Source organism: Priapulus caudatus, unplaced genomic scaffold (assembly GCF_000485595.1).
Source record: "Priapulus caudatus unplaced genomic scaffold, Priapulus_caudatus-5.0.1 Scaffold655, whole genome shotgun sequence".
NCBI lineage: Eukaryota > Metazoa > Priapulida > Priapulimorpha > Priapulimorphida > Priapulidae > Priapulus > Priapulus caudatus.
The window spans coordinates 119,843-144,661 of record NW_014577716.1 but is presented as its reverse complement, the minus strand read 5'-3'; the positions used below and the strand labels follow the sequence as shown (position 1 = coordinate 144,661).

Below are 24,819 nucleotides of genomic sequence, written 5' to 3'. Positions count from 1 at the left end.
TCTCTCTCTCTCTCTCCCTCCTCCCTCTCTCTCTCTCTCCCCCCTCTCTCTCTTCCTCCTCTCTCTCTCTATTACTCCCTCTCTCCCCTCCTTTCTCATCTCCTCTTTTATCTCCTCTCTCTCTCTCTCTCTCTCTTTCTATCTCTCGCTGTCTCTCGCTCTCTCTCTCTCTCTCTCTCTCTCTCTCTCTCTCTCTCTCTCTCTCTCTCTCTCTCTCTCTCTCTCTCGTTCACTCCTGGCTGTTACTTCATGCAGCGACCCCCGCGCCTTTATTATTTCAGCTGTTCCTTCATACATCCATCCTCCCGCTTTCTCACCTGTTCTTTATTGAACCAGGGCTGTTAGGTCATTTAGTGAGTACACACACACACCTGTGGCAGGACGACAGGCCAGCATCATAGAGCTGTCTGTATCTATATCGGTATCTAACTTATCTCTGCTCTATCATCGTCATCACCACATCGAGCTGTTTAGTGCTGTATGCCGACGTGAAAGCAGGCAGCATCTTATGGAGATTGTTACAATATTCCTTCCAAATATTGATGCCTAACCGTTTATCGGTGGGTTGATTTTCTTGCTATTTCATCCAGGAATAGCTATGCCACAGTATGGTCTCAAAATTCCATCACAGCAATATAGAGGGCAACTGCAGTCTGTTATAGTCTGCGTTGTTAGTATAGCAGAAGCAAGATGTATATCTCGCATCAATCCTGGCAGCACACTTCTACGCAGTTTAGTATGGTAGTAAATTTAACGCTGCCGGTGACTGTTGGAGTTATGGTTTGGCATCATGAGTAGGTGGTGATTCGTGAGTCAGTAGGGGATGGCTGCTTAGTGCCAAGCAATGCCAATCGTTACAGCTGAAGCTGTTAATGACTACTTATTAATAGTTTACAGTTGTTGTTCCACAACTGTCTCAGTCTGCTTGAGGAAAATCGTTGTTCAGTAACACGAGTTGTTTCAAATTAGTATGGTGTAACAAATTCTTCCAGAAATACAACAGTAGATTGGAGCTACACCATCGTTTGTGTGAATCATCATGTAAATGTGTCAAATAAAACTATATTTGAAGGACACCACTAATTTCTGTGTCTGTCTGTGTTCAGAGATGACCATGTACTGACTGCACTGTTCAGGCAGACGTATCCTTGCATGTATGCACTCGTGCTCCAATCACTTCAACTTCTTTTAACAAGTAAGTAACAATCCTAATGTCATTATTAGTAATAATAATCATAATAAAATGGTCATTTATTCTGATTGTAGTAGCAACATCTTTATTTGATCCCATGATGAGAAAAAAAGATTGGAATATCATAAAAGTATCCATCCAATTAAACAAATGTATATGCAAATCACGGCATTAAAATCCACACATTACACTATCACAGTTCGTTTAACACTTCAGCAATCAATAAACTAATTGCTGCATCAATTTCGGAATTGCAACGCTATGCACGAAACAATTATTTGGCAACGATTTACAGGTTGTAATTAAAATTTCAAGAGTAAACATTTACTCTGCATAATTAATGCGTGACACTAATGACAACTGATACAAGCTACTATACTCGCACAGTGCACCAACTCTCCCACAAGCCCCACGCAGACTTGCAGGCTTAAAACAACGCTGCTGGCTCTCTCGCTCAGAGTCGCTTTCACTGTGAGGTGACATGTCGCCATAGACACATTCGTTACATACAGTTATCATATGTAAATGTCTACTACATGTATCATGGCAAGATAAATTACCCGGTCCTGTAAGTACAGAACAGGGCGATTGACTCCGGATCAGTACTGTACAGGCGATGCAACGTTCTCCGGCGTGACTTAATCAACGCGAGAGCACCGTTGCGTGCGCGCATGCGCACGTTCGTTGAACCACGCCTCCGATCACTCGCGCTTGCTCTGCACGTTCAGCCGATGGCCCCCACTGCCGTACGTCGCCGTGGTAATCGACCGCTTACTCTCCCACCGCTCCTGCGTGTGGGTCACTGCGGGTTTGCGACGGTCATCTGCAGTGCTGAGGAAACCCTCGTGCCGCAAGCTCTGCATCCCCCACAGAAGCAGCGAGGCGACGAAGACAAAGTGCACCGCACGACACAGCAGGGTGGACATCGCGAGGGCGCCCTCTGGTGGGAAGACTTCCAGATATCCCGCTGCAACGACGCAGTACAGACATCGCCCGAACTCCATCAACGAGGCTCGGTTCCTGGGGACGTCAACAATGTCTGTGTGAGTATGCATATATATATATATATGTATATAGATGACTTCATTTCTGTATATATACAGAAGTAAAAACATGGACACCCATGCAGATATAGAAAAATATGAATATTAAAATAGAATGTGTCAATTTTTGTGTGTCTTCCTCAGTCTTCTTCTGGTTGTTGTTGTGAAGCATGAGGAAAAGACAAGTTCTCGTAAGCTCACAAAATAAAAAAATTGACACCTCATTCTATTTTTATATTAATATTTTTCTCTCTCTCTCTCTATATATATATATATATATATATATATATACAGTAAATAGATAGGGCCACAGCAATCATTTAGGGAAATGAAGCCAGGGTTCGACTATGGGCGAGGATGAGATGGAGAGAACTGAGAACATCTACTGACCTGTGATCGAACAGAGCACCGAAGCAGGTCAGCGTATAGACGAAGTGCACTGACAACACCAACATCAGCACGGCCGACATCTCCTATAAGACACGAGACCGTTGCTGTATCGCCACGCCTAGCCACGACATCAGTGAAGGACGAGTTGTTTCGTTAGGACTCAGGTAGCAAGCAACCTTATGATGACAACGCAATGCGCGACTGCGTTCAAAGATTAAGCTATGATTTCTCTGTGGTTTTCTCCCCCTTCTCCTTCGTGTATTTATAACCCTGTAAGCGTGGTTGTTACCTCTCTGTAGCGGACGGCGTGGTCGTAGTGTAGCACCGTGATGGCCATGTGTAGCATGCAGTAGAGGTTGCACCACGCTGGCACACCCGGGTCGTATTTCTCTGCCGGAGCGTGAACCTACGTGCGAACAAAACGTTCGCGGTAAAGACGAACCGTGCAATTAGACATCGCCGCGAATCGGGAGAACAATTTTCTGTTCTCTTCTTCCTGTCTGCAATTTTCGTGAACGTGAAAAGATGTGTGAGCAGCTGCTGCAATAATGAACAGTGCCTTTGCCTTTCCATTATACTTCCGTACTATAAAGCACATCATAGACAGACGTCTGAGCGGATCTGCCCTGAACGGTGTGTCAGAGCGTGTGAATGCTCGACTCTGTGCAAGGAGAGCTTACATCAGGAATATCCTCGATGCACCCAAGCCTGGATTTACCAGGCACCCAGCCAGGGCCCTTCAGTAGCACCCACAGCTTGTTTAGAAGTCCAGGTGTGACCCACGTCATCCTCAATATGTGCATGTAATGACACCACTGGAACCAGAATAAATCCATTCATATACATACTGCTATGATCACCATTTGACATAAACTAATTAATACTGGTCATGACTGTGAGATTTCTGCTGTAATGTGTAGTTCATGACTCTGCAGTGATTTTCTAATGGCTGCAATTACAGGTTAGTAGCCAATAAAAAGTCTGTAGCATCGATAACCCAGCAAAATACTAACACATCACAGGTTAACATGGCAGCGTCTCTAATATTTATACAAGATAAAAACATATTATTTATTCTTCAATAATACATATCCTCAAAAATTTCACTGCTAATTAAAAATTCATCGGAGAAAAAATGTATTTGTGTGAATGCTTTTTCATGAGATATTAATTTGATATTATGAGTTACTTTATAAAATCATTCATGGCAAGCACTTTCAAGTCAAATAATGACAAGTAAATATGTGGCTTTTCAATCATATATATTCATTCGGCTGTGTTACAAAGCACTATCCTCTGTGAATTATTGACAATGCAATTACAAGATTTTTTGTCCACACTCTGCCCAACAGCACCTCACAAACCTAGTTTGTACCTGTATATAGTTTGGGTCAAAGCTTGCGACTGGGTGAGTGAGTCCATACACTACTTCCTCTGTCTCTGGGGTAAATGTACCTGAGAATCAGAAAACCATCAGTCATTTAGAAATGAGACAACACGTAATATAATATATAAAAAGGATGCTGATTTTTTGGTGAAAATATAATATTGTTTGCTTAGCTGGTACTATGAACGTATATATGTATACTACAATCACTGAATTGAACTACCGTACTACTGTGACTACCACTAACTGTGGGCCTGTCACTCAGTGTATATTACTGTATAAGGATTAGCAGAGTGTATCGATTAGCTAATTTCACACATTGATGTACTAGATCTGGTCTCATTAATGCACCTCTCACAGTCAGCTATAGGCTAAAATCAGGGTCAGAGATCACCTCAGTCATGGATATCACTATGCAAACATAGCAAACATAGCAAAGTTCAGCAGTTTCACGCGCATGACTTAAACTTGAATGTGGTATGTTCACACTCACCAAACAGCCTGTCCCAAATGATAAGAGTTCCACCATAGTTCTTGTCAATACAATACCTGTTCCTACCTGCAATTTAATGTTTTATGCAATACTGTTATTGTAAAAAATATCAGGATCATCAGGCACAAATATGCGTGTGCGTGCGTGCGTGCATGCCTGTGAGCGTGTGCATGAGTGGGTGCGTGGGTACGTGCGTGCCTGTGAGCGTGTGCATGAATGGGTGCTTTCGTGCGTGCCTGCCTGCCTGCGAGCGTATGTGCCTGCCTGCCTGTGAGCGTATGTGCCTGCCTGTGAGCATGTGCATGTGTGTGCGTGCGTGCGTGCGTGCATGCCTACCTGTGAGTGTGTGCATGAGTGGGTGAATCTGTTGTCTCTATTTCACAATCAGCTAACCTTGACATTTGATAATTTGCTAAATAATTCATCAGTCACAACCTGATATGCTGTAACCAACGCATATGACAAGACTATAATACCATGGTGTACTCTATGGTGACTTGGTGTGTTTAGTATGTACTCCAGGGGCCCTAGTGAGTGCACGATCTCGGTATGTATCCAGAACTGGTAGAGTAGGTTGAACTGACTGTGAACCATGTACATTGGCGGTGGCACAGCGAGTGCAAGTGGCAAGTAAAACACCTGCAACAGAAAATGAGGACACGGCAAGCGATAACTTTGTGCAAGAATTCCAATAATCCTATTTACTGTGATTATTCTCCCACACTTTGGAAGTAAACATACGTGTGTTTATACTTGTCCACCAACATCTCAGCATCGTCACTTGTCGCTCCTTAATTAATTACTAGTATTAATTACTACAGTTTATTGGTAAATACTTTTTATCTATACTCTTTTTCATTATTGCACTGATGGTGAGAAGCTTGCAAGCTCATGTTAGTATATCTTAGATCAATGTACTGTCTTGAAATAAATAAATAATCTGTACACCTCTCGTTTATTTTAGATAAAGAAGTTGTGATATATTGTGCCACGTACGTTTTTTTAAACTGTGCATGTTGCATATGTAAATGCATACTATTTCTCTTTATATAAAAAACAACTCACAATTGAAGTGTAGTTTTGCACAACTGACTGTCGCAATGCTGTAGTAAAGTTGTATTCTTCAGAACTATGGTGTACCTGATGTGCTGCCCATATCACATTGACTTCTGAAACACATGGGACAACAACAAGTTGTGTTGACACTCTCACAGTCAGGGAGGGGAGAGGAAGGCAGAGGCGATAAAGAATATATGAATCGGTTAGAATGAGAGCAGAAATAAAGATGTGAGATTAAGAAAGCAAGAGAGAGAGGGAAAGGCATAGAAACAAGGAGATGACGAGAGAAGGAGAGAGAGAAAAACAGGAAGAGGGTGGGAGAGAGTGTCTGAGATAGACAGGGAGAGTGAGAGAGAGAGAGAGAGAGAGAGAGAGAGAGATAGACAGATAAAGAGAGAAAGAAAGAAAAATGTTGATAAAGTACAGAACATAATAATATTACTAACCATGAGCCATCCGATGGAACCAATAGTAGCAGAAATCTACACCAATGAAACAGATAAGCCAAGTCCATGGCGAATTCCAAGGTAAGGTGAAAAGCTTCCAGTGATCGTAGACATAGATGTATGCAAACATTATCACTCCCTTCAGTAAGAATCTATATAAAGAACAATATGCCAATCAAGTTTTACTACATCGACCCGACTCATCACCATACTTGCAAATGTTCGTGACGGTAAAATATTAATTACTACCGTTTATTGGTAAATATTTTTGCAGTATTAAAATATTTGACCTACTTGGAGGTTTCAGAGAATACTCCAGCTGAGATTGACACCAGCCCATCATTAATGCGAATGCCATTTTTCTTCTGTAGTGCGAGCACAATAGCCTCCACTATAATAAATGTTGTGAAGAATGGAAACGCCTGAAAATTTTTATAAACAACAAATTTACTATAGATTGCAGATTGACGACATAATATAAGGACATGTACTGTATACATCTATATCATTTGGAATATATATATGTGCGTGTGTGCGCGCGTTCATGAGTGCATGCATGTGTGCCTGCGTGTGTGTATGGGCGAGTTACTAATACTGCAAAATATCTTAATCAATAATAAAGTGAACACAGAACAGGGACAATATTCACATTGTCTTTAATTTATATAAACCTACCGCTTGTATATAGTCAGGTACATCCTCCAAAGTTTTAAAGGATGTCTCATTAGGAGAAACAACGTAAAAAATTCTACGAAGACCCGTTGTTATAACTGAAACATCCATGTTTCCCACAAGCTTGTACAACTGTAGGCTAACCCTAATATCAACCTTTGCGCCCGTAATCAAGCCGTGACGTCGTAGCCAAGCAACGTCGTCACGTGAGTAGGCCTAAACTTAGCTGTCGCGTAGTGAACGCTAAATTGAATGTAGACGTTGGGAGGGGGGGGGGGTATGGGAGGAGCGAGATAAGTTAACTTTGGCGGAGTAGGATGTAACCGGACTTCGGTACTGCCTCAATTATCAATAAGACTGTAACCACCACTGTGGCACCAGTAAGGCCACCACGGCAACGAATCACGGTTACTTCATGGTGCTATCTTGCGATATGCGGATTATACTCTTAGTATTACTATTTTCAACCGCTAGTAGTTTTTTGCCTGATATTTGTTTGCATAATCTTGCCTTTTGTTTGCCATGTTGTTCGCGCTCATCCCGCCCTCTAGCGTATCACTATATCTCCCTTGTGTAAAATTAAATTTCATTTTGTTTTATATATTCTACTCATCATACTTATTGTCATACATAGCGTGAGACTTGAGACAACCCTTATAACATTATAACCCAAATAACATTATTCAGGATAAATGAAATACAGTTGTTCTTGTTATTGTGGTTTCTAACCCGAATTCGTAGAATTATGAGTGTAAAACACGAAAGGCGGTCATCCAGGTAAAGCATCGTAGACTTTGTTTTGTTGAACTTGATGTTGACTGTTGTGTTCTAAATCAGTAAATTGAAGTAAAATTCCACTTCAAAACTTAATAATTATAATTTTACATGGATTACACATATTATATACGTACTCGTACTCGTAGTATAGGGGCTGGTTTCTCCAATGTTTGTCTAGTCTTGCCTCAAAGGACCTGACTGATTTTGCTGTTACTAGTAGTACTAGTGTAGTGCCTCTAGGGTAGACGACTACGGTTCGACAGACGTTAGTTCACCACGCGTGTCCAGTAGTATAGGATCCAGAGTCCGCTCCTGTCGGTGTATTAAGGCAGGACGGCGATGACACGTAGCCGATAACAGGTAATACCAGATGAACAGAACACGGTGCGATGCGGTTAACGATACGGGGATATAGCTTTTATTGCGAGTTACCCAGTGTACAAATGATTCCCCTGCATTCGTATATGCAGCGGCCTTTTTAATAGTTTTATTGATCCCGTCTAAATCCTCTACGCGTCGCCGGCTCCGTCTGCTTCCCCCACGTTCGTCCTTGCCTTGCGTGGACCCACACAGTCTCCCAGGTGTCTCCCTCGCAGTCGCTCCTAGCTCCACCAGAATGCCGTTCTTTGCCCGTTTTTATTCCCCTCTCCCGTTCGGCTCTGGTTTACACCTACCTGAAAAACCTGTGCGTTTATCCTCTCGCTACAACGCTGCCGTTCGCTCTCTCTCTGTTCCTTCCTCCCTCTTCTCGCCTTCCTACCTACAACCTATCCCTGAAAAACAACTCTCTCCCTTTCTCCTCCCGTTCGACTGCTTCTCTCTCCCTCCTTTCCTTCGTCTTCGTCCTCTTCTTCTTCTTCTTCCTCCTTCCTGGACCTGTACCTAAAACTGCCTCTAGCTCTTTCTCTTCGCGCCTTTTATACCCACTGGCAACACCCTCCCCTAAGGCGTTGCAATCGCTGTGCCTGGCCGTACCGTGCATGACTCACCGGGTGGTGTAACGCCCGTGGCCGGTACGATTATTGCATCATCGCAGGCAACTCATTTAAGTGAATATTCCTCGTTTTCGCCCGACAGGCGGCAGCAGCAGTATGATCCAATATGGCTGCTCCCAGTGGTGTGCGTGTTGACATATATTTATGTGCAATCTATATCTTATCCTCTCTTTAGTCAATATATATGTTTATTCTCTCTATACGGTGAGTTCGGTCTATTGGTCCCGATCTAGTCTACTACTCCTGTAAGTGATACACCCCCGAGATCTCCACACTAGTAGTAATACTAGTATACTACTAATGCTGGAAGCTTGTTCCACAAATCCACTGATCTATGTACAAATGAGTATTTCCTGATGTTCAATCTCGTTCTGATTTTGTAGATTTTGTATGTGAATTTGTATTAAACCAGAATGAGCTTAATTTACTAACTAGGTGACCCTTTCTGGCTTCTCCGGCGTTACGGAATGCTATATCTCTTACAGTTTATCTTTGTAAGTTGTATGCGTGCTGTGAATCAAGTGCAGTGTTTACAAATTCGTGATCGCCCCATGGCATAAATAGTAAATACCCTAAGGCTAGCTAACGATTCTATCATTATTAGTATCATTGACATTGGTTGCAGGAAGATGGTCAATTATGCAGCATTTGCAGCTGAAGGCGGTAGCGATAGTGATGATGGTAAGTGTGCTAGTACTTACTAGTAGTACGGGTACCTTACCTAATAATAACATATTTCGCCGTACCTTGAGACAAATCTGTCAAATGTTTAGTGAACCGTAAAGCCAATTTATCGCATATATGTACAGCATAAGTGACGGTATACATATTTCTTTGCGACATATACTCCCATACAGTAGAAGTCAAAAAAATCTGGAATGCTCGGGGATTAGGTCAGTCCGGATTTTTGGATTTTCCAAATTCTCAAGCGGTACTTTTAAAATTCAAATTTAAGGAGAAATAAAGAAGAGATAAACACGTAAATTCTAATAGTTTATTCAATTGCAAATACAGCATGCTTCATTTATCAAAACTAAAAACAAAACAAAAATTACGCATGCACACAACAGCCCACTAAATTGATCAAGTTTGAGATTTTTCGAAAAGTCAGGATTTCTGGCATCCGGATTTTATGACTTTTACTGTATCATGTAATCATGCTATTATGCAATATATGACCTCACAGATTTTGCACCTGATTCCACACCTCCGATCACAAAACGAAACAAGCCGGCAGCAAAGGAAAGATTGGCAAGAAAGAGTGTTTCAGAGAGAAAGTCAACTAAGAAGTCTCATATGGAGGCACCAAAGGATCGGAGGTGTAAACATGGTTATTTCTGAACACTAATATTGACTAATATTTTACTAATATTAATATTTATATTAAATTATTAAATATTAATTATAATTTTTTTAACATTTACTAATTGACTAATATTGACTATAACTGACACACAATCAACCTTTTTAACAGAGATTTACCAGCCGAACAACAGAGGTTTATCTTTCACCTATTGACTGAGTCACAGTTAGTGCTGGAATTAATACAAGATCGTATACTGCCCACATCACATGAATGTATGTGGCGTTGTTTGATCAATAACCAGACTAAGTCTTGCACACGTGTGACATATAATTAACCAGAGTTAGATTGTCCTGAAATGTTTAGGTGATCATCACCCTCTTTTCGGTTATTGGTATAGCACACCGGGTGATGACAAGTTCCAGCGTGACCTGGAAGTTGCGATTGCATTGTCGTCCAACGTCAACACTGTTCAGAGTGAAAACACATCTCTTACTACTCAGAGAGGTGAGAGCAGCAACACATCCCCACTTCCCTCTGAAGAAGCAAGAAGCAAGAATCAGGCAAAGCAAATGCAATCAACAGGTGACGATTTCCATGTCATCATTGGCAAATTAGACTGTCTTATGTGTGTTCCTACTTTCACTCTTACCCAACATAGAATGACTCGCCATACGAGAAGAGCTGTATAATTATGGTTTACAATTTATGCATATTCTTTCTGCTTTCACTAGATCATAATTCGCCTGCTGCGAATTATAGAACTTGATGTCATTTCTTTAATTGCAATTCAAGGGATCTTAGACAGACTTCAGGGAATTGACAAGACAGGAACATCATGTGGTCCTGTTGCTGGAAGCACAGAAGAAAGAGCTTCCAGCAGTAATGATGTTGGAAGCAATGAGAACATATTGCCTGAGAGTGGTATGTTGAGCCACACTGCATTCTCTATATTAGATGTAGGGGTGAGATGTCAAGACGATTCCATTTGTAGTTTTCAGTATGTACATAAGAAGGTAACACCATTTCCAATGACAGTTGTTTATATTATATTGACTACAGAGCATTACTGATTATTGCAGGGTGTGTGCTACTAATAATGACAGAATTCTCTCTGAATCATTACAGATAAAGTGGCATCAAAATCTCAGATAACTAAAGACAAGGACAGACAGGAAAAGCAACCTATCAATGTTAGTTCAAGAACTTCTAATGCAGGCAGTGGCGCAATAAGGAAGCCTATCTGGAAACCCCCGGGTAATCACCTTGGCCTTGTTCTTGATATTTATCTAACGTGCATCAATGGTTTTCAGGACTTGTTGGTTTTAATCTTGTAACAGGGTTTGAGCTTGTAATCGTCTGCCTTATATATGTTGCAAACAGTTTTGCAATTCTGGCTCCAATCGTGGAACATAGGGTTTCCACAACCGTGTCGACTTTTGTAACTGAGTTTGCCTAGCAAAGCTACTTACTGTTATGCAGTTTAGGATATTAGCCTGACCCCAGTGCTCTAAACTCGTTTCTATATTGGTTGCTGCACTCATGGGTACGATAGTAGCTGTCATGGTAGGATTCGAAGCTCAGACCTAAAGTTGCAGGAACTAGCCAACATTTCAGTGACATGGAGATTGACAGTTGTTTACATACATTCACATTCCAGCACATGCGACATCGGCAAACTGCACGACAGGTGGCGCCAACGACAAACGTGTTAAACACTCACCAGGTGGTGTGGGTGTGAGGGTGTCGGACATTTCTCTACGTGGTGTCAACGTCAACTCTCCAGGCTTGCTGCGTCTTGGGTTGTCACGACGAGCACACATTGCACCACTACACGGCACCGTCAAACCACGCCAGTAGCAAAGAACGTCGGCTAAAGTACTTATGCAAACAGCTGCAGTCAACTGCAGCATAGCTCCCTATGTATCTCTATTATCTACTCCTGATTATATCTACCAATGCAATTTCCAGCTGAAGGTTTTTCGCACGAATTTCTTGTTATGCTAGTAATTTAATATCTGCACAACATTTTTTTAAAGCCAACGTGCAAGAGGGGTGTTCTTGTGAAGTGTGTGAGGGATGTCATTATCACAAGCACCAGCAAGTGTGTAAGCATGTTGGATATCATGGTGCTGTTAGGTCTAATACCCCATCTAACATGTCAATAGCCTTAACAACTGAGTTTCTCCATGTTTACCCTATTGTGCATGTCTAGGAAAGGATGTTATCATTGTAAATAAACACTACAAATTAATACCAAGCTGTGACTATCATCTTCATTGTCTTGGAAAGTTGGATATATGTGCGTGTGCGTGTGCGTGTGCGTGCATGTGCATGACAGTACAGCCAATATAATCTAAGGAAACGAACACGTAAAATATAACACAAACAAATAATGCACTCTTTACTATAGAATACTTTTCTCTGTATTACCACACAGTGGCACATACAACATTACTAAAACATCCGGAAAACGTTCTGCTAATCTGGTTATCTGCTAATGATTACCACTAGTTTTTAATTTATATAAAACTGAAGTAACTTGATGATAAAACATTCACTTCAGGAAAAATCAAAATCAAATTGTCAAAATGAACAAAACTCCTTTGAAGGAGTTGCAGCACGTCAAGTGTGAGTGGGATAGTGTCAGTTGAACCACGTAGCTGTCCAACGAATTCAACTTAAATGCTGCGCCGAAACTACGGACTAACAGATAGCTGCAACCGCTGGTGGCGCGCAACAGTGTGTCGGGAGTGAATAGCCTGGCTTATGAAGAGGATTCGATTTGAGCGACAAACCCGGGCATAAAGGATTTGTGCCTGTCTTCTCGACGCCCGGCAGCTTACAGGTACCGCTCACCTCCACGCCGCTCAGCCCTGTTCCTGGTCGACGGCCGTGTAAACCGTTTTGCGGAGGGCTGTGTTTTCATCCCGGTCCTTCTACTCGCCGTGACCGGCGTCAACCGCATCGTCACAGGCGATTTCAACGACTTTGGACTAGTTACTCCGTGGCATATTCGCTAAAACTGCGGCGGCCTTCCGCATTATAAACAGAGCCATTTTTGTTCTGGGGTTTACATTGCTTTGTGATTTGTTTTTCTTTATACAAAAGTAATTTCTGAATAGGGCCGTAATAAACATACTAGAAATTACCACACAGTCTTGCTTAAAGGCATAATAGGCCCATTGATTATACAAAGTTGACGAATGCTACAGTAACTGGCACCTTCTGTAGTTAATAAGTACATTACCTTATAGTCAAACGCGTATTAGTTTGTCCAATATCACTGCTAATTACTAAGAAATGTCTAATTGAAATCCGTAAATCTGGTAATCTGGCGCCAACGCTAAATTGGTTGCCAAGCAAAATAGCCTCGAATTCGGTTAGGCAACGACACGTTGCTACGGGTGTTTAGCAGAGAATTGTTTGTCCCGGGATGCTTATATACGACTAATGAGCTAGTAGAATGTATCTCTGGGTGTATTCTCGGTATTGAGGCACAAGTAAATAATCGTGGGTGCTAATGAATGGGTACCCACATGTCTTCAATTTCAGACACAGGTGTATTCGTTTGACCAATATACGTAAATACGCGTAGTGACGTCTTCTTTCCATGTTTAGTCCGCGATCCTCCCATAGCGTTGGCCCCCAACACAGCCTACTTCATTATCACGAGCGTCCGTGATTCGTACGTGGATTCCACGTTCATTACAATCAGAGCTACTGTTACGTATACAGTTACGGTACTGTACTATCGCTAGCATTGCGTACGGCCGAGCGAAAATGCATGCGTGCGTGCGTGCGTGCGTTTTTGCATGCGTGCGAAAATGTCCGGTGGACTATAAATCTGTATCCCACCCGTTTCGAAGTATGCGGTTTCGAAACTGTAAACAAGTCAGTCAACTGATTTCGTGGACTGCGGATTTCAATTAGACATTTCTTAGTAACCAGCAGTGATATTGGACAAACTAATACGCGTTTGGCTTAAAGGTAATGTACTTATTAACTACACAAGGTGCCAGTTACTCTAGCATTCGTTAAAATTGCATAATCGATGGGCCTATTATGCCTTTAAGTTATTCTTGTGAGGTCACTCAAAAAAAGGTGAGGAGGTTTTAGAACACGCACGTGCAGATGTGGGTTGGTGCATGATGTTTGTGTTTGGATAAACACAATATAAGCAAATATATCCAACCCAAAAAAACAAAAGAACCTACATTCTCCCACAGAGTCTTTATATTTGTGTACATCATGCTTGCAATGTCGTCACCATGATCCAAGATAAATTATACTCAAGTGCCAGGATTTGACATTCCTCTTCCTCTTCCTTTGCTAAGATCTGTAAAAAACATGCCAATCATTACTGAGTTGATTGTACTTTCCAGCAGTAATGTTAAGCCACTTACATATAGGACCATATTTACTGAGGAATGTCCTACATCGAGTCTATAGAAATATAAAAAATATATAGATATGGTCATGTTTCCGAGCACGTTTCATCTATAAAAATTTTAACATTAAATACATACTTTGAAACAGGTTCTTTAGGTTCGGATTGACAGGTGCCACGTTGGTTGCTGCAGCTACTCCGCCCATATTGTAATCAGATCCTGTAACATAAAGAAATCGTAAGCCTCAGTGCATGCTGCACTCTGCCTCCCAATAACAAGCACACGCTAGTCTTTCTTTCTGCACATCCCCCATACATGGACATCTTATGCGCCAATACCCCTTCACAGATGTGCCCCATAACAACCAGAGTACAGGTGCCTGTTTAACACTCACCACACAATGACCTCTCCCTCCTACAATCTACATGCATGGATCCCCCTTCTCTCCCAAAATCCATCCTCAGGTACATTTTTAATGATTATCAAACACTGACCCCCCATCCCACCACTACCACCACCTCAACCCCTATGCGTGTACACCCCTCCTCACCTTACAACATTACGCATGGTTGCCCCTTCTCCCCCAAAAGACACAGAGGACTCTTCGCAATAATCCCTGCACATATACATGGTTTCTAGCTGGCTTCTCTCATCACCTCAATGGTTTACACACTCTCCAGGGGTAGAAATTAACTTTTGAACAAGGGAGTCCGTTCCTCATAAAGAGGGAGTCCACAGGAAAATGAGGGAGTCTGCAGTCTGAAGTTTAAAACTACAGATATTAACAATAACGTATGTGCTTATTTTGACTATTAAATTTAACTAACAAGAAAATCTTGGCCACAATACACAGTGTGTATAGCAGAATTTTCAGGGAGTCACACGGACACCTGCATATGTCAAATCAGGGAGTCCTACAGCAAATCGGGGAGTATTTGACTCCGGACTCGCATTAATTTCACACCCTGCTCTCCATTTACCTGATGGCTGCTGCTGCCAGGCATTCGGTTGCTGTTGCTGTTGCTGTTGCTGTTGCTGCTGCTGTTGTTGTAGCTTCTGCTGCTGCACTATCATTGCTGTGAAGAGAGAAGCAGCAATGGTATGAATAATCAATCAATGCTGTCAAAAATCAGAACGACAGAAGGGTGTTGATGGCGTGATGAGTCGGGAGACCGGGTGGCCGTACCTTGTGGAGCAGCAACAGGTCTACGCAGTGGCACGTCATCAGGGTCGTCGATGGCGGCTGGCTGACTGTAAGCAGGAGGCGCCTCGGGTAATGGCTGCAGACAGCAAATGACATGATACTCCTCACACGACCATAACTCTGACCTCGCGGGTGCTCATAAAACCCAAAATGACATGACATGCCTAATGCGACTGTGACTCTGACCCCACAGGTGTTTATAAATGGGGGCTTATGTCGGGCTTGCGAGCCGACTTGACTGGAAGCAACTGCCTGCAACTCACTGTGACTGCAGTGCTTAGGCCGGTCGACTGCGACGCGACTGCCTGCGACTGGCCGTCACTATAGTTGCTTGGAATAGAACAATGGGCAACTGGACGCAACTAGTCGCTACCAATCGCTTCCAGTTGCTTCCATTCGAGTAGGCTCGCAAGCCCGACATAAGCCCCCCTTAAAACCCAAAACGTCATGATACTCTTGATCGGACATTGAATGTGGTCGCACAGGTGTTTAGAAAGCACGAAATGACAAAAGGTTGGTGGGTGTGGCAAAGAATCAAGCCAGATACTTCTGGTGCATATGGCGCATGTGAGCCATAAAACATAATACTATAAATTAACTTACTATCAAAATTTTCAATCTCCCTTCGGGAAATCTTCAACAGATCATTCAATTTCAAATATGAATTCATAGTTTTCAACGAAATCCAATTAACTTATTTCATTTATAATACTAGATCAGTTGGGCAAAAACTGCCAACAGATATAAAGCCATGCACCCTCACTGAAAATATTTGCTTACAGGTACTTTTGCAATTGGAAAAAGAATATGTGAAACCTTCAACTGCTAGGACTTACAGCTGCTGTGGCTGCAGCAGCACCACCAATGCGAATTCTTAACGGGGCGACATCTGGAATGGTTTGTGCTTGTATGACAGTGAAGGGCTGAAAGCATAGAGACAACAGTTAATGGACAACACTAGTGTGTGTTCTTAGCTTAATTATCAGGTTTTCTTTAGATCATGTGCAAACATTTGGTGTTCAGTTTTAATAATAAATTATAGTGAATTTGAAAACTTCCCAACAGACATGAAATGATTTTAAAATTATAAGTGCAACTTGCATCATCAGCAAAATGGGGACCGAAAACAATGGCACCACCCACAACAGACCATCTCAATTTTTAAAGCAGGTTCCATTTATTTCTCATTGACATTGAACAGTAAAAATTGTACGTAACCTACATAAACTGAGATAAAACTAAAAAATGTTGCTGAAAGCCTGGGTACACTTATTACTAATAATCCTGTAGGTCTTATTTGAAGAAGTAACATGACAACAACGTAGAACATCCCACTTTCTGTTCTGTGGTGGCCAAGTACTGGACAACGCTTCACAGGAACGTTTCAAGGTACATTAGATGACTTACTTGCTTCTGTGGTCGCTCGGGCATGTGTCTAGGTGTAATCTCACAGGCATACACGAGACACAGTGCATCGGAAATACAGAAGCTGCAAGACAAACATCAAACAGTATAGACACATCACTCCCAGCGTCATATTGTACAATAGAGATGAAGCAATCACTGTTCATGAGGTAAAGATCCCTCAGTCTTGTATGAACAGATGCATTACACCAGTAATACGTCGGTGGATAGAAGTAGCGAGGAAGAAGAGGTGGCTTACCATCTGCGCTTACAGAATCCGAGCGCACAGTAGAGCGTTTCCGCCTCGCTCGAATCATGGTAGTCACACCTGCGCACAAAATGATACAACTGGTAACCAAGCACACTAGCGCCACCTGCCAACACTACACTACCCACTCCGCCCAATGCAAACGTCAATAGTCGAATATGCAGACGTCACTATGAGCGAGTGAACGAATGTGTAAATACTGGCGAGGTTTCAAATATTAGGAAAACCAGTACAGTGAAGCTCCATATATATAATGCTATATGTGACCCGCTCCAGCAAAACCAGGATTAAGTAGGAAATTCTACAAATTGAGTTATGTGCATATCTGAATAGATCATTTAATTACCTTTAACATGATATATAATTTTTGGCTATATCTAAAGAATTGACCGATCTACAGCAATTTGAAGATTGGAAACCGACTTATTCGGGAATATGCAGCTTTTGAGATAAAGCATTCCGTGTAAGGGTCCCAGTCGGGGATGAGCGGTCAGGGGCACTTCAAAATTTTTTTACAATTTTTTTTAATTAAAAATGACCATAATAATATAGAGATATCTGAACCTATATATCCATATTAAATATGCACTTAGGAACTTATTTTTGTAAAAATCTCATTTTTGTCCAGGTCGGCCATTTTCAGCATTGACATGTGTGCGTGCTCATTACTCAAAACAATGACTTGCGACTTAGTCCGTATTATGCTGGAGCGGGTCACATATATGCTGCTAATATATGTGTGTGTGCATGTGTGCCTATGTATAGTTGTTTGTATATATATATATGTGTATTATATCAAGAGCGTACAACAGTGAAATGCAACAACCATGTTGTAGTTTCATGGAATTAGTAAACTTTACTTGTTTTATATTAACAATTCTTTGCAGTAATATTATTCAGCCCTCCTACCTTGATAATATAAAATCAACTGCTTGTCCATTCGATGTCGCTACGCTGAGATATTGAGCGGTAAAATCTAGTATTTTGGCAAAAATCTAACTTAAGTTGGCTGCTAGCTGCGACTGGCTCGCGTTTAGTGTTCAGTATGTTGCCTCCGGTTGCCGCTGTGTAAGCGCTGACTCATTACGTCATTACTACAGAGATAACTAAATCCAGCATAAGAGACGGGTCATCACCATGGCGATAAATAACAAGACGTTATTGTGGAGTAATGGCTGCGTCCATGACTGCAAATGCGAGAAAAGATAGTAGAAGGAAAGGTAATTCCATTTGTCAATAAATGAGGGAAACACGCGAGGTTTCCCGAAGTCATCACTAAACGCGAGACAGTCACAGCTAGCTGCCAACTCGAGTTCCATTTTCGCCAAAATACTAGATTTTACCGCTCAATATCTCAGCATAGGGACATCGTATGGACAAGCGGTTGGTTTTATATTATCAAGGAAGGACTGCTGAATAATAATACTGCAAAGAATTGTCAAAATTAAACGGGTAAAGTTTACTAATTCAACTGAAACTACAACATGGTTGTTGAAATTCACCGTTGTATGCTCTCATACTTAATACGCACTTGATTCTATATATATATATCTTTATATATGTAGCGTTGCTGCGCGCGAGCTAGCATTGTGCGAGCTCATTAATTATGCAGGATGCCTAGCAAGCAGAAGTGTCGCACAGAGAGCAAGCAGAGGTGTCTAATAACTGACCAGATAGAGTGGTCGACCGACGGAGTGCGGGGAGAGGGGGGGCACGCGGTGCACGCGAAGCAACGCATGTTCGCATGTCGCATACGGCTGCGACATGGCGAAGCTCAGGAGGCGACAAGATAATGCCCGGATGTCGGCCACAAAGTCCGGGCGCGTATAAAAGGTTCGCCGCGCCTTGAGCGGGAGAACGTCTCTCCCTTTGTTCTGACCGACTGTTCTATTGCACGCTCCCTTATACGCGTCCCTGCTTACTGTCGGCTGTAACTGAAGCATGGCTTATAATATCCGTGTTTGTGGTAGCGTGACGCCTCAGTTCGTGTTTGCTGCGTCTTGCGCTACCCGTTACTTCATTACGCTCGTCACCGCACTATACGTCACGACAAAGTACGGCCGTTACACATATATATAAAGATAAAGTTACAAAAATAGAAATAGGTGCCAAAATTTTATTTCTATTTTCAACTTTATCTTATCTCTTTCATGGGTGTCCGTGTGTTTTTAACTTATAAGTATCTATATATATTATATTTTATACATATATTATCAACTATATACATCCATATATATATCATATATATCATAGCAGGTGTGAAGCGTGTGTGTGTGTGGTAAGTGTGTGTGTGAGTGTGTCAGCGTACTGTTGGTTGTCCTGGTAGTCATAGATAGGTAATTACTGAGCAGGTTGTTAGCCGCTCCGGGCTGCGTTGCCGATAATCGATTCGCGCATCGCAGCATGAGTGTACAAATCATATGAATGAGGCCCTCGAGTTCATAGACGTGCCCTGATGGAGTGGCGGACTGTCGTGGCGAGCCGTGCCAGCCAAGACAGGCAGTACTCAGCCTCTGACTAGCCTCCATCACCTCTACAAGCACATTAATAAAGGCTGTTATATACACGGCATGCCAGCTCAAGACAGGCAGTAGCACTCAGCTCTGCTAGCTGCGCATCCGTACAACACATTAGTAGCTGGTTATATACAGCCACTGGCCACGCCAAGACCAGGCAGTAACTGCAGCCTCTGCTAGCTCATGCGATCCCTACAACACATTAGTAGCTGTTATATACACCATGCCAGCCAAGACAGGCAGTACTCAGCCTCTGCTAGCTCCATCCCCTACAACACATTAGTAGCTGTTATATACACCATGCCAGCCAAGACAGGCAGTACTCAGCCTCTGCTGCTAGGCTCCATCCCCTACAAACAATTCCAGTAGCTGTTATATACACCATGCCAGCCAGACAGGCGCCAGTACTCAGCTCTGTCTAGCTCCATCCCCATACACACATAGTACGCTGTATATAACCGTGCCTAGACAAGACTAGGCGGTAACTCAGCCTCTGCTAGCTCCATCCCCTACAACACATTAGTAACTGTTATATACACCATGCCAGCCAAGACAGGCGGTACTCAGCCTCTGCTAGCTCCATCCCCTACAACACATTAGTAACCTGTATTAAGCTCATCTGACATAGTGCAGATGGCAGCTTGTAGAATCGGTTGATCTCGTGCCGGTGCGCTCCGTCCGTTCGTGCGTCCGTCCGTGCGTCAACAGTTTGGGCACAAATCTTAACCGGCTCGCGACGGTCACGATATTCGCAACATTTGGGGGGGATCTCAAAACGAGTTGGCGCTGTCGAAGCTGGGGGTCAAAGGTCAAGGTCAGAGGTGCTCAAAGAAGGGAACATTCCACTCCTTAGCTTAGGTATAGGGAGGAAAGCAGAATTGCGGCCAAATCTAAACGCGTCGACTACGCTCGGTGCATAGTGCCGGGTTATAGCACATGGTAACGGAAAAAGCCATCACTGGTGCGAAATTGGAGTCACAGGTCAAAGGTGCAATGGGCAGCAGGGCAGATTTAACTATTTTCCTGCGGCATGGTGCGGACGGAGCGATTGAAAAAACTTTTTTGTTTCAGCCGGTGACCTAGGCATTTTTTATGGCTTTATGAAGGACCATGAAAGTCCCTTCTGTTGAACTTGCGAAGAGTGAGTGGTCGGAATAACCTTTTGACCTCAAGAGGAGCGGTTAAATCATGATTTGTTGGACTCGTTAACAGAACGGAGTGAACTGCTTTTGTATTAGAGCCCCTCCCCCACCTCTCCCCTATCGCCTCCCCCACCCCCCCCCACCCTTCCACCCGCGTCCACCCGCTCCCCCTACCCTCCCCCTCCCCTCCTAAGAGGCAGTTTAAACATGGGATTTGTTGACTTCTGTGAGAAGAATTGACTGCCGGGTTTTGCTAGTAGACATCTAAACATCGCTGGTGTATGAGGCCTACAATGTCACACTGAAATTTCCAAAGCCTACATTGTGGTTAAAGAAGTGTGTATAATGCTTAAATCGTATAATTTCTGTATGTCATTCTTACTGTCCAGTTAATGTTACTGTCACGTATGCCACTTGCCAGTGGCTGGCATGTGTGGGCGTTTTTGCCTGCATTAATGCGTTAGCAGTCGGCAGCTCTCTATTCGCCAATGTTGCCGGGCCTAGTAGCGCTTTGCGTAGAGTAAATGACTGAGTGCTTACGCGTAGATTCTGTCTTGCAAATAGTTGTTGCTACTACGAATGATGGAGGGCTTCCAATCTTTATACTGATAGAGCACTTCAACTACACGCGCATCTCGGGCAACTTTCTAACGATCCGACGACGAACATTCTTTGAGCAAGGTTCCTGATACCATCTCCTGTGGCATTCCACTATTTGGGCGTTATGTGAACACATGACTAAACAGGGTTTACTACGAATCCGGACCACTGCCACGCCCACAGAGTCACCGGCAGTAGACGTTAGTGAGGCGCTGGTCGCTATGCGGCCTTTGTATACAGCATGCCAGCGCAGACAGGCAGTACTGCAACCGCTCTGCTAGCTTCCATCCCGCTACAACACATCAGTAACCTGTTATATACACCATGCCAGCCAAGACAGGCAGTACTCAGGCCTCTGCTACTCATCCCTACAAACACATTAGTACGTGTATATAACCGCATCCAGCCAAGACAGCGGTACTGTCGCGCTCTGCTAGCTCGCTCCCTACAACACATTAGTACCTCGTTATCTCCCATGCCAGCCAGACAAAGGCGTAGCTCGCCATCTCTAGCCCATCCCGCTACAACACCCATTAAGTAACTTGTATATACGCAATGCCAGCCAAAGACAGCAGTACTACAGGGCCCTCTGCTAGCTCCGATGCGCCCGTCAAACATTAGTCGTTGTTATGATCACCATGCGAGCCAGCAAGGCAACTCAGCCTCTGGCTAGGCTCCATCCCGTAACAAAACATAGTAAGCTGTTATATACAACCATGCCGGAGCCAAGAAGGCAGTACTCAGGCTTGCTGTCAGCTCCATCCCCCTACACACTTTAGTAGCTGTTAGTATACACCATTGCCTAGCCAAGACAGCAGTACTTCAGCCTCTGCCAGCTCGCCATCCTCTACAAACCATTAGGACTGTTATATACCCATCCAGCCAAGGACAGGCATAGTCTCAGCGCTCTGCTAGGCTCCATATGCCCCTACAACAATTAGTAACTGTATATTACACATGCCAGCCCAAGACAGGCAGTACTCAAGCCTCTGGAGCTCCATCCCTAGCAAGCACATTAGTAGCTGTTATATACACATGCCAGCCAAGATCACGGCGTATCAGCACTCTGCTAGGCTCCATCCCCTACAAACACAATTAGTAACTGTTATATACACCATGCCAAGCCAAGACAGCCGTACTCACCCTGTATGCTCCATCCACCTACAATCAAATAAACCTGTTATATACACCATGCAGCGCAAGACAGGCAGTACTCGCCTCTGCTAGCTCCATCCCCGTACAACACATTAGTAACTGTTATATACCCATGCCAAAGCCTAGCCAGGCTAGTACTCAGCCTCTGCTAGCTCCATTCGCGCTACAACACATTACGAATGTTATATACACGCATGCCAGCCAAGACAGGCAGTACTCAGCCTCTGCTAGTCATCCGGCCGTACAACAACATTAGTAGCGTATTTAGCACCATGGCAGCCATAGACAGGCGGTACTCAGCCTGCTGCTAGCTCAATGCCCTACAAACACATTAGTAAGCTGTTATATACACCATGCCAGCCAAGACAGGGCAGTACACAGCCTGTCCATGACAATTGTCAGACATTTTATCACGACCTATTCAGCATCAGGACAGTAGCCAGACATTTTATCATGGAATATTCTGTATCAGGACAGCAGCCAGACATTTTATCATGGAATATTCTGTATCAGGACAGTAGCCAGACATTTTATCATTAACTATTCTGTATCAGGACAGTAGCCAGACATTTTAATCATGACCTATCCTGTATCAGGATGTGCTGCTTGTATGTATGTACGACACGTAGGCAATACGGCTACCGACCAGTAAATCGAGCTTACTGCAATGTGGCTATAAGCACACGACAGTACAGTAGACATACCATCAGGTAGACAGGACTGCAGTCTCCTCTGTCCCTTCGTACAAAGTTACACAGCTCTGTATATATGTTCTTGTAGTCATTTTTGGCCAGCTTAAAATTTTGATAGGGTATTTTGTGTGTGTCTTCACCTGCAAGCAAACAAAGAGTATTCTCCATAACAATGATGGCTTGCTACTAGGGCTCATAGGGTCTATGTCCCCCTGGGTACTATCGGAGGGTACCCTGGGTACGGTTTAATATATATCGGAACGTACCCTGGCTAATATCTGATATGTTTAGAGTTAGGGTTAAGGGTTAGGGGTAGGGTTTAGGGTTAGGGAGTAGGCGTAGGCGACTCGCCTAGACTCGTTAGTGGAGTAGGGGAGGTACGGTCGCGGCATATTAGCATAGTACCAGGGTACGTTCCGATATATCGAACCGTACCCAGGGTACCCTCCGATAGTAACCTGGGGGACATAGACCCTCTCAGTGCTACTAGGGGTGGGAAGATTCATTGATATATCATGATACAAACTTTGACGATATATGTATGGGTACATTTGACCATTTATGATACACGTATCAATACTCTATTGAATAAAATCCATATCATTTAGTAGCTAAGTTTCACTTAAAACCAAAAGAAACATAACACAATTCACAATTTTATAGCAGTTGTTTACTAAGCGCTATACGATACTGATTTGTAAGCGTTCACATGATTGTTAGTCCTGAATGAGAGTATGGTTTGCTAGATAGTTTCTCTTGAAAGTACTGCGATACCTATCGCATCGTGAAAGCCGCTATGAGATCGTACAGTGAGCTATACCTGTATCATCCCACACCTACTTACTACATATCTTACTCAAGCTAACTCCTAAAGACTGCCAAACTGCCCAGCCCATGTCCTCACCTGGCTATAAAAACTGATAAACTAACTGTACTTCCTCCAAATCCTCTATCGCGTACCATCGAACCAGTTCTACTTCAAAAATATTCTATTAATGAAACTAAAACATACTTACACGTCTGTTTACATTTATAGGCATAGCCTTTAGGGATTTCACCTGAAAACATACAAATTTATACAGTCAAACGATTACTGTTAGTGTAGCAATGATGCATGTGCATATGAAGTATTATGGCCGCCGACACAGGTCAGATATCAGGGGCGGCGCGTACGGGGGGGCCGGGGGGCCCGGGCCCCCCCACTTTTTTGGCAGAAAATATATCATATGTCTATATGTATTTTGTATGATCGAAAAGAAATGCAAGAAAAGAAAAAGGGAATAAGGAGGAGAGGAAGGGGGAAAGAGCGAAAGAGAGTGTTTATCCACATTTTCATCTGCCTACTGGAAAATTACAAAGTTTGACGAAGTCCCTCTAGCTTTACTCTATAGCAAACAGACATGCACAGCGCCGTATTATATGGGCGTTCGCCCCCCCCCCCCAAAAAAACGCCGACCAAAAAAAAGAGAGAGAAAGAAGAGAAAAAAGTAAGAGGACGTAGGAAGAAAAAGGAGCATACAAAGACACATGACAAAGACTGTGTTAAAAAGATCATAAAAGAAACAACAGATATCTTTTAATTATTTAAAAATATTTTGTAAAATCATTTAATGAGCTTTGAGCCCAGCGCAGTTCGCCTTTCATCCAGCTCGGCATAACATATCATGCGTACCTACACAATAATATGACT

General features: G+C 43.0%; 3 protein-coding genes and 1 long non-coding RNA gene across 11 annotated transcripts in view; 1 reads left to right on the top strand and 3 right to left on the bottom strand.

Annotated features, from left to right (window-relative positions):
* Positions 1-1,250: 1,250 nt before the first annotated feature.
* On the bottom strand, positions 1,251-7,672 carry LOC106812506 (alkylglycerol monooxygenase-like). 2 transcript variants are annotated; one of them, XM_014816400.1, is made up of 11 exons: positions 7,594-7,672; positions 6,305-6,432; positions 6,011-6,162; positions 5,571-5,674; positions 4,982-5,144; positions 4,506-4,571; positions 4,001-4,080; positions 3,306-3,440; positions 2,915-3,031; positions 2,626-2,708; positions 1,251-2,212 (listed from the first exon to the last, which is right to left on the bottom strand). In XM_014816400.1, the coding sequence occupies exons 3-11, from the start codon at positions 6,138-6,140 to the stop codon at positions 1,894-1,896; spliced, it is 1,197 nt and encodes a 398-aa protein (XP_014671886.1). In that variant the 5' UTR covers positions 6,141-6,162; positions 6,305-6,432; positions 7,594-7,672; the 3' UTR covers positions 1,251-1,893. The 2 variants fall into 2 exon arrangements, with proteins under 2 accessions (XP_014671886.1, XP_014671885.1); XM_014816399.1 differs by lacking the exon at positions 7,594-7,672 and adding an exon at positions 6,686-6,842.
* LOC106812508 lies at positions 2,212-12,017 on the top strand. Of its 4 annotated transcripts, none has more exons than XM_014816402.1 (7): positions 2,212-2,235; positions 9,080-9,135; positions 9,641-9,773; positions 10,158-10,342; positions 10,553-10,681; positions 10,886-11,014; positions 11,418-12,017. In XM_014816402.1, exons 1-7 carry the CDS (start codon positions 2,228-2,230, stop codon positions 11,615-11,617), a joined length of 840 nt encoding a protein of 279 aa, XP_014671888.1. In that variant the 5' UTR covers positions 2,212-2,227; the 3' UTR covers positions 11,618-12,017. The 4 variants fall into 4 exon arrangements, with proteins under 4 accessions (XP_014671888.1, XP_014671891.1, XP_014671887.1 ...); XM_014816405.1 differs by lacking the exon at positions 2,212-2,235 and adding an exon at positions 6,983-7,015; XM_014816401.1 differs by lacking the exon at positions 2,212-2,235 and adding an exon at positions 7,256-7,459.
* Positions 12,018-13,978: 1,961 nt separating this feature from the next.
* Positions 13,979-15,170, bottom strand: LOC106812509. Its single transcript, XR_001394345.1, has 3 exons — positions 15,129-15,170; positions 14,287-14,367; positions 13,979-14,096 (listed from the first exon to the last, which is right to left on the bottom strand). It is a non-coding gene; the product is annotated as an uncharacterized LOC106812509 (long non-coding RNA).
* A 14-nt stretch (positions 15,171-15,184) lies between these two features.
* Positions 15,185-24,819, bottom strand: part of LOC106812505 (protein maelstrom homolog) — a 22,783-nt gene continuing 13,148 nt past the window's right edge. The window contains exons 7-13 of one of the 4 annotated variants that reach the window (XM_014816397.1): positions 24,146-24,187; positions 23,142-23,269; positions 17,016-17,084; positions 16,760-16,841; positions 16,189-16,275; positions 15,335-15,428; positions 15,185-15,224 (exon numbers count right to left, since the gene is read on the bottom strand). In XM_014816397.1, coding sequence (XP_014671883.1) covers positions 17,079-17,084; positions 23,142-23,269; positions 24,146-24,187 — 176 coding nt within the window. In that variant the 3' untranslated portion in view covers positions 15,185-15,224; positions 15,335-15,428; positions 16,189-16,275; positions 16,760-16,841; positions 17,016-17,078. Of the gene's footprint in view, positions 15,225-15,334; positions 15,429-16,188; positions 16,276-16,759; positions 16,842-17,015; positions 17,085-19,448; positions 19,536-19,773; positions 19,810-20,034; positions 20,127-23,141; positions 23,270-24,145; positions 24,188-24,819 lie in introns of those variants that run through there. The other 3 variants (XM_014816395.1, XM_014816394.1, XM_014816396.1) reach the window with 3 other exon arrangements.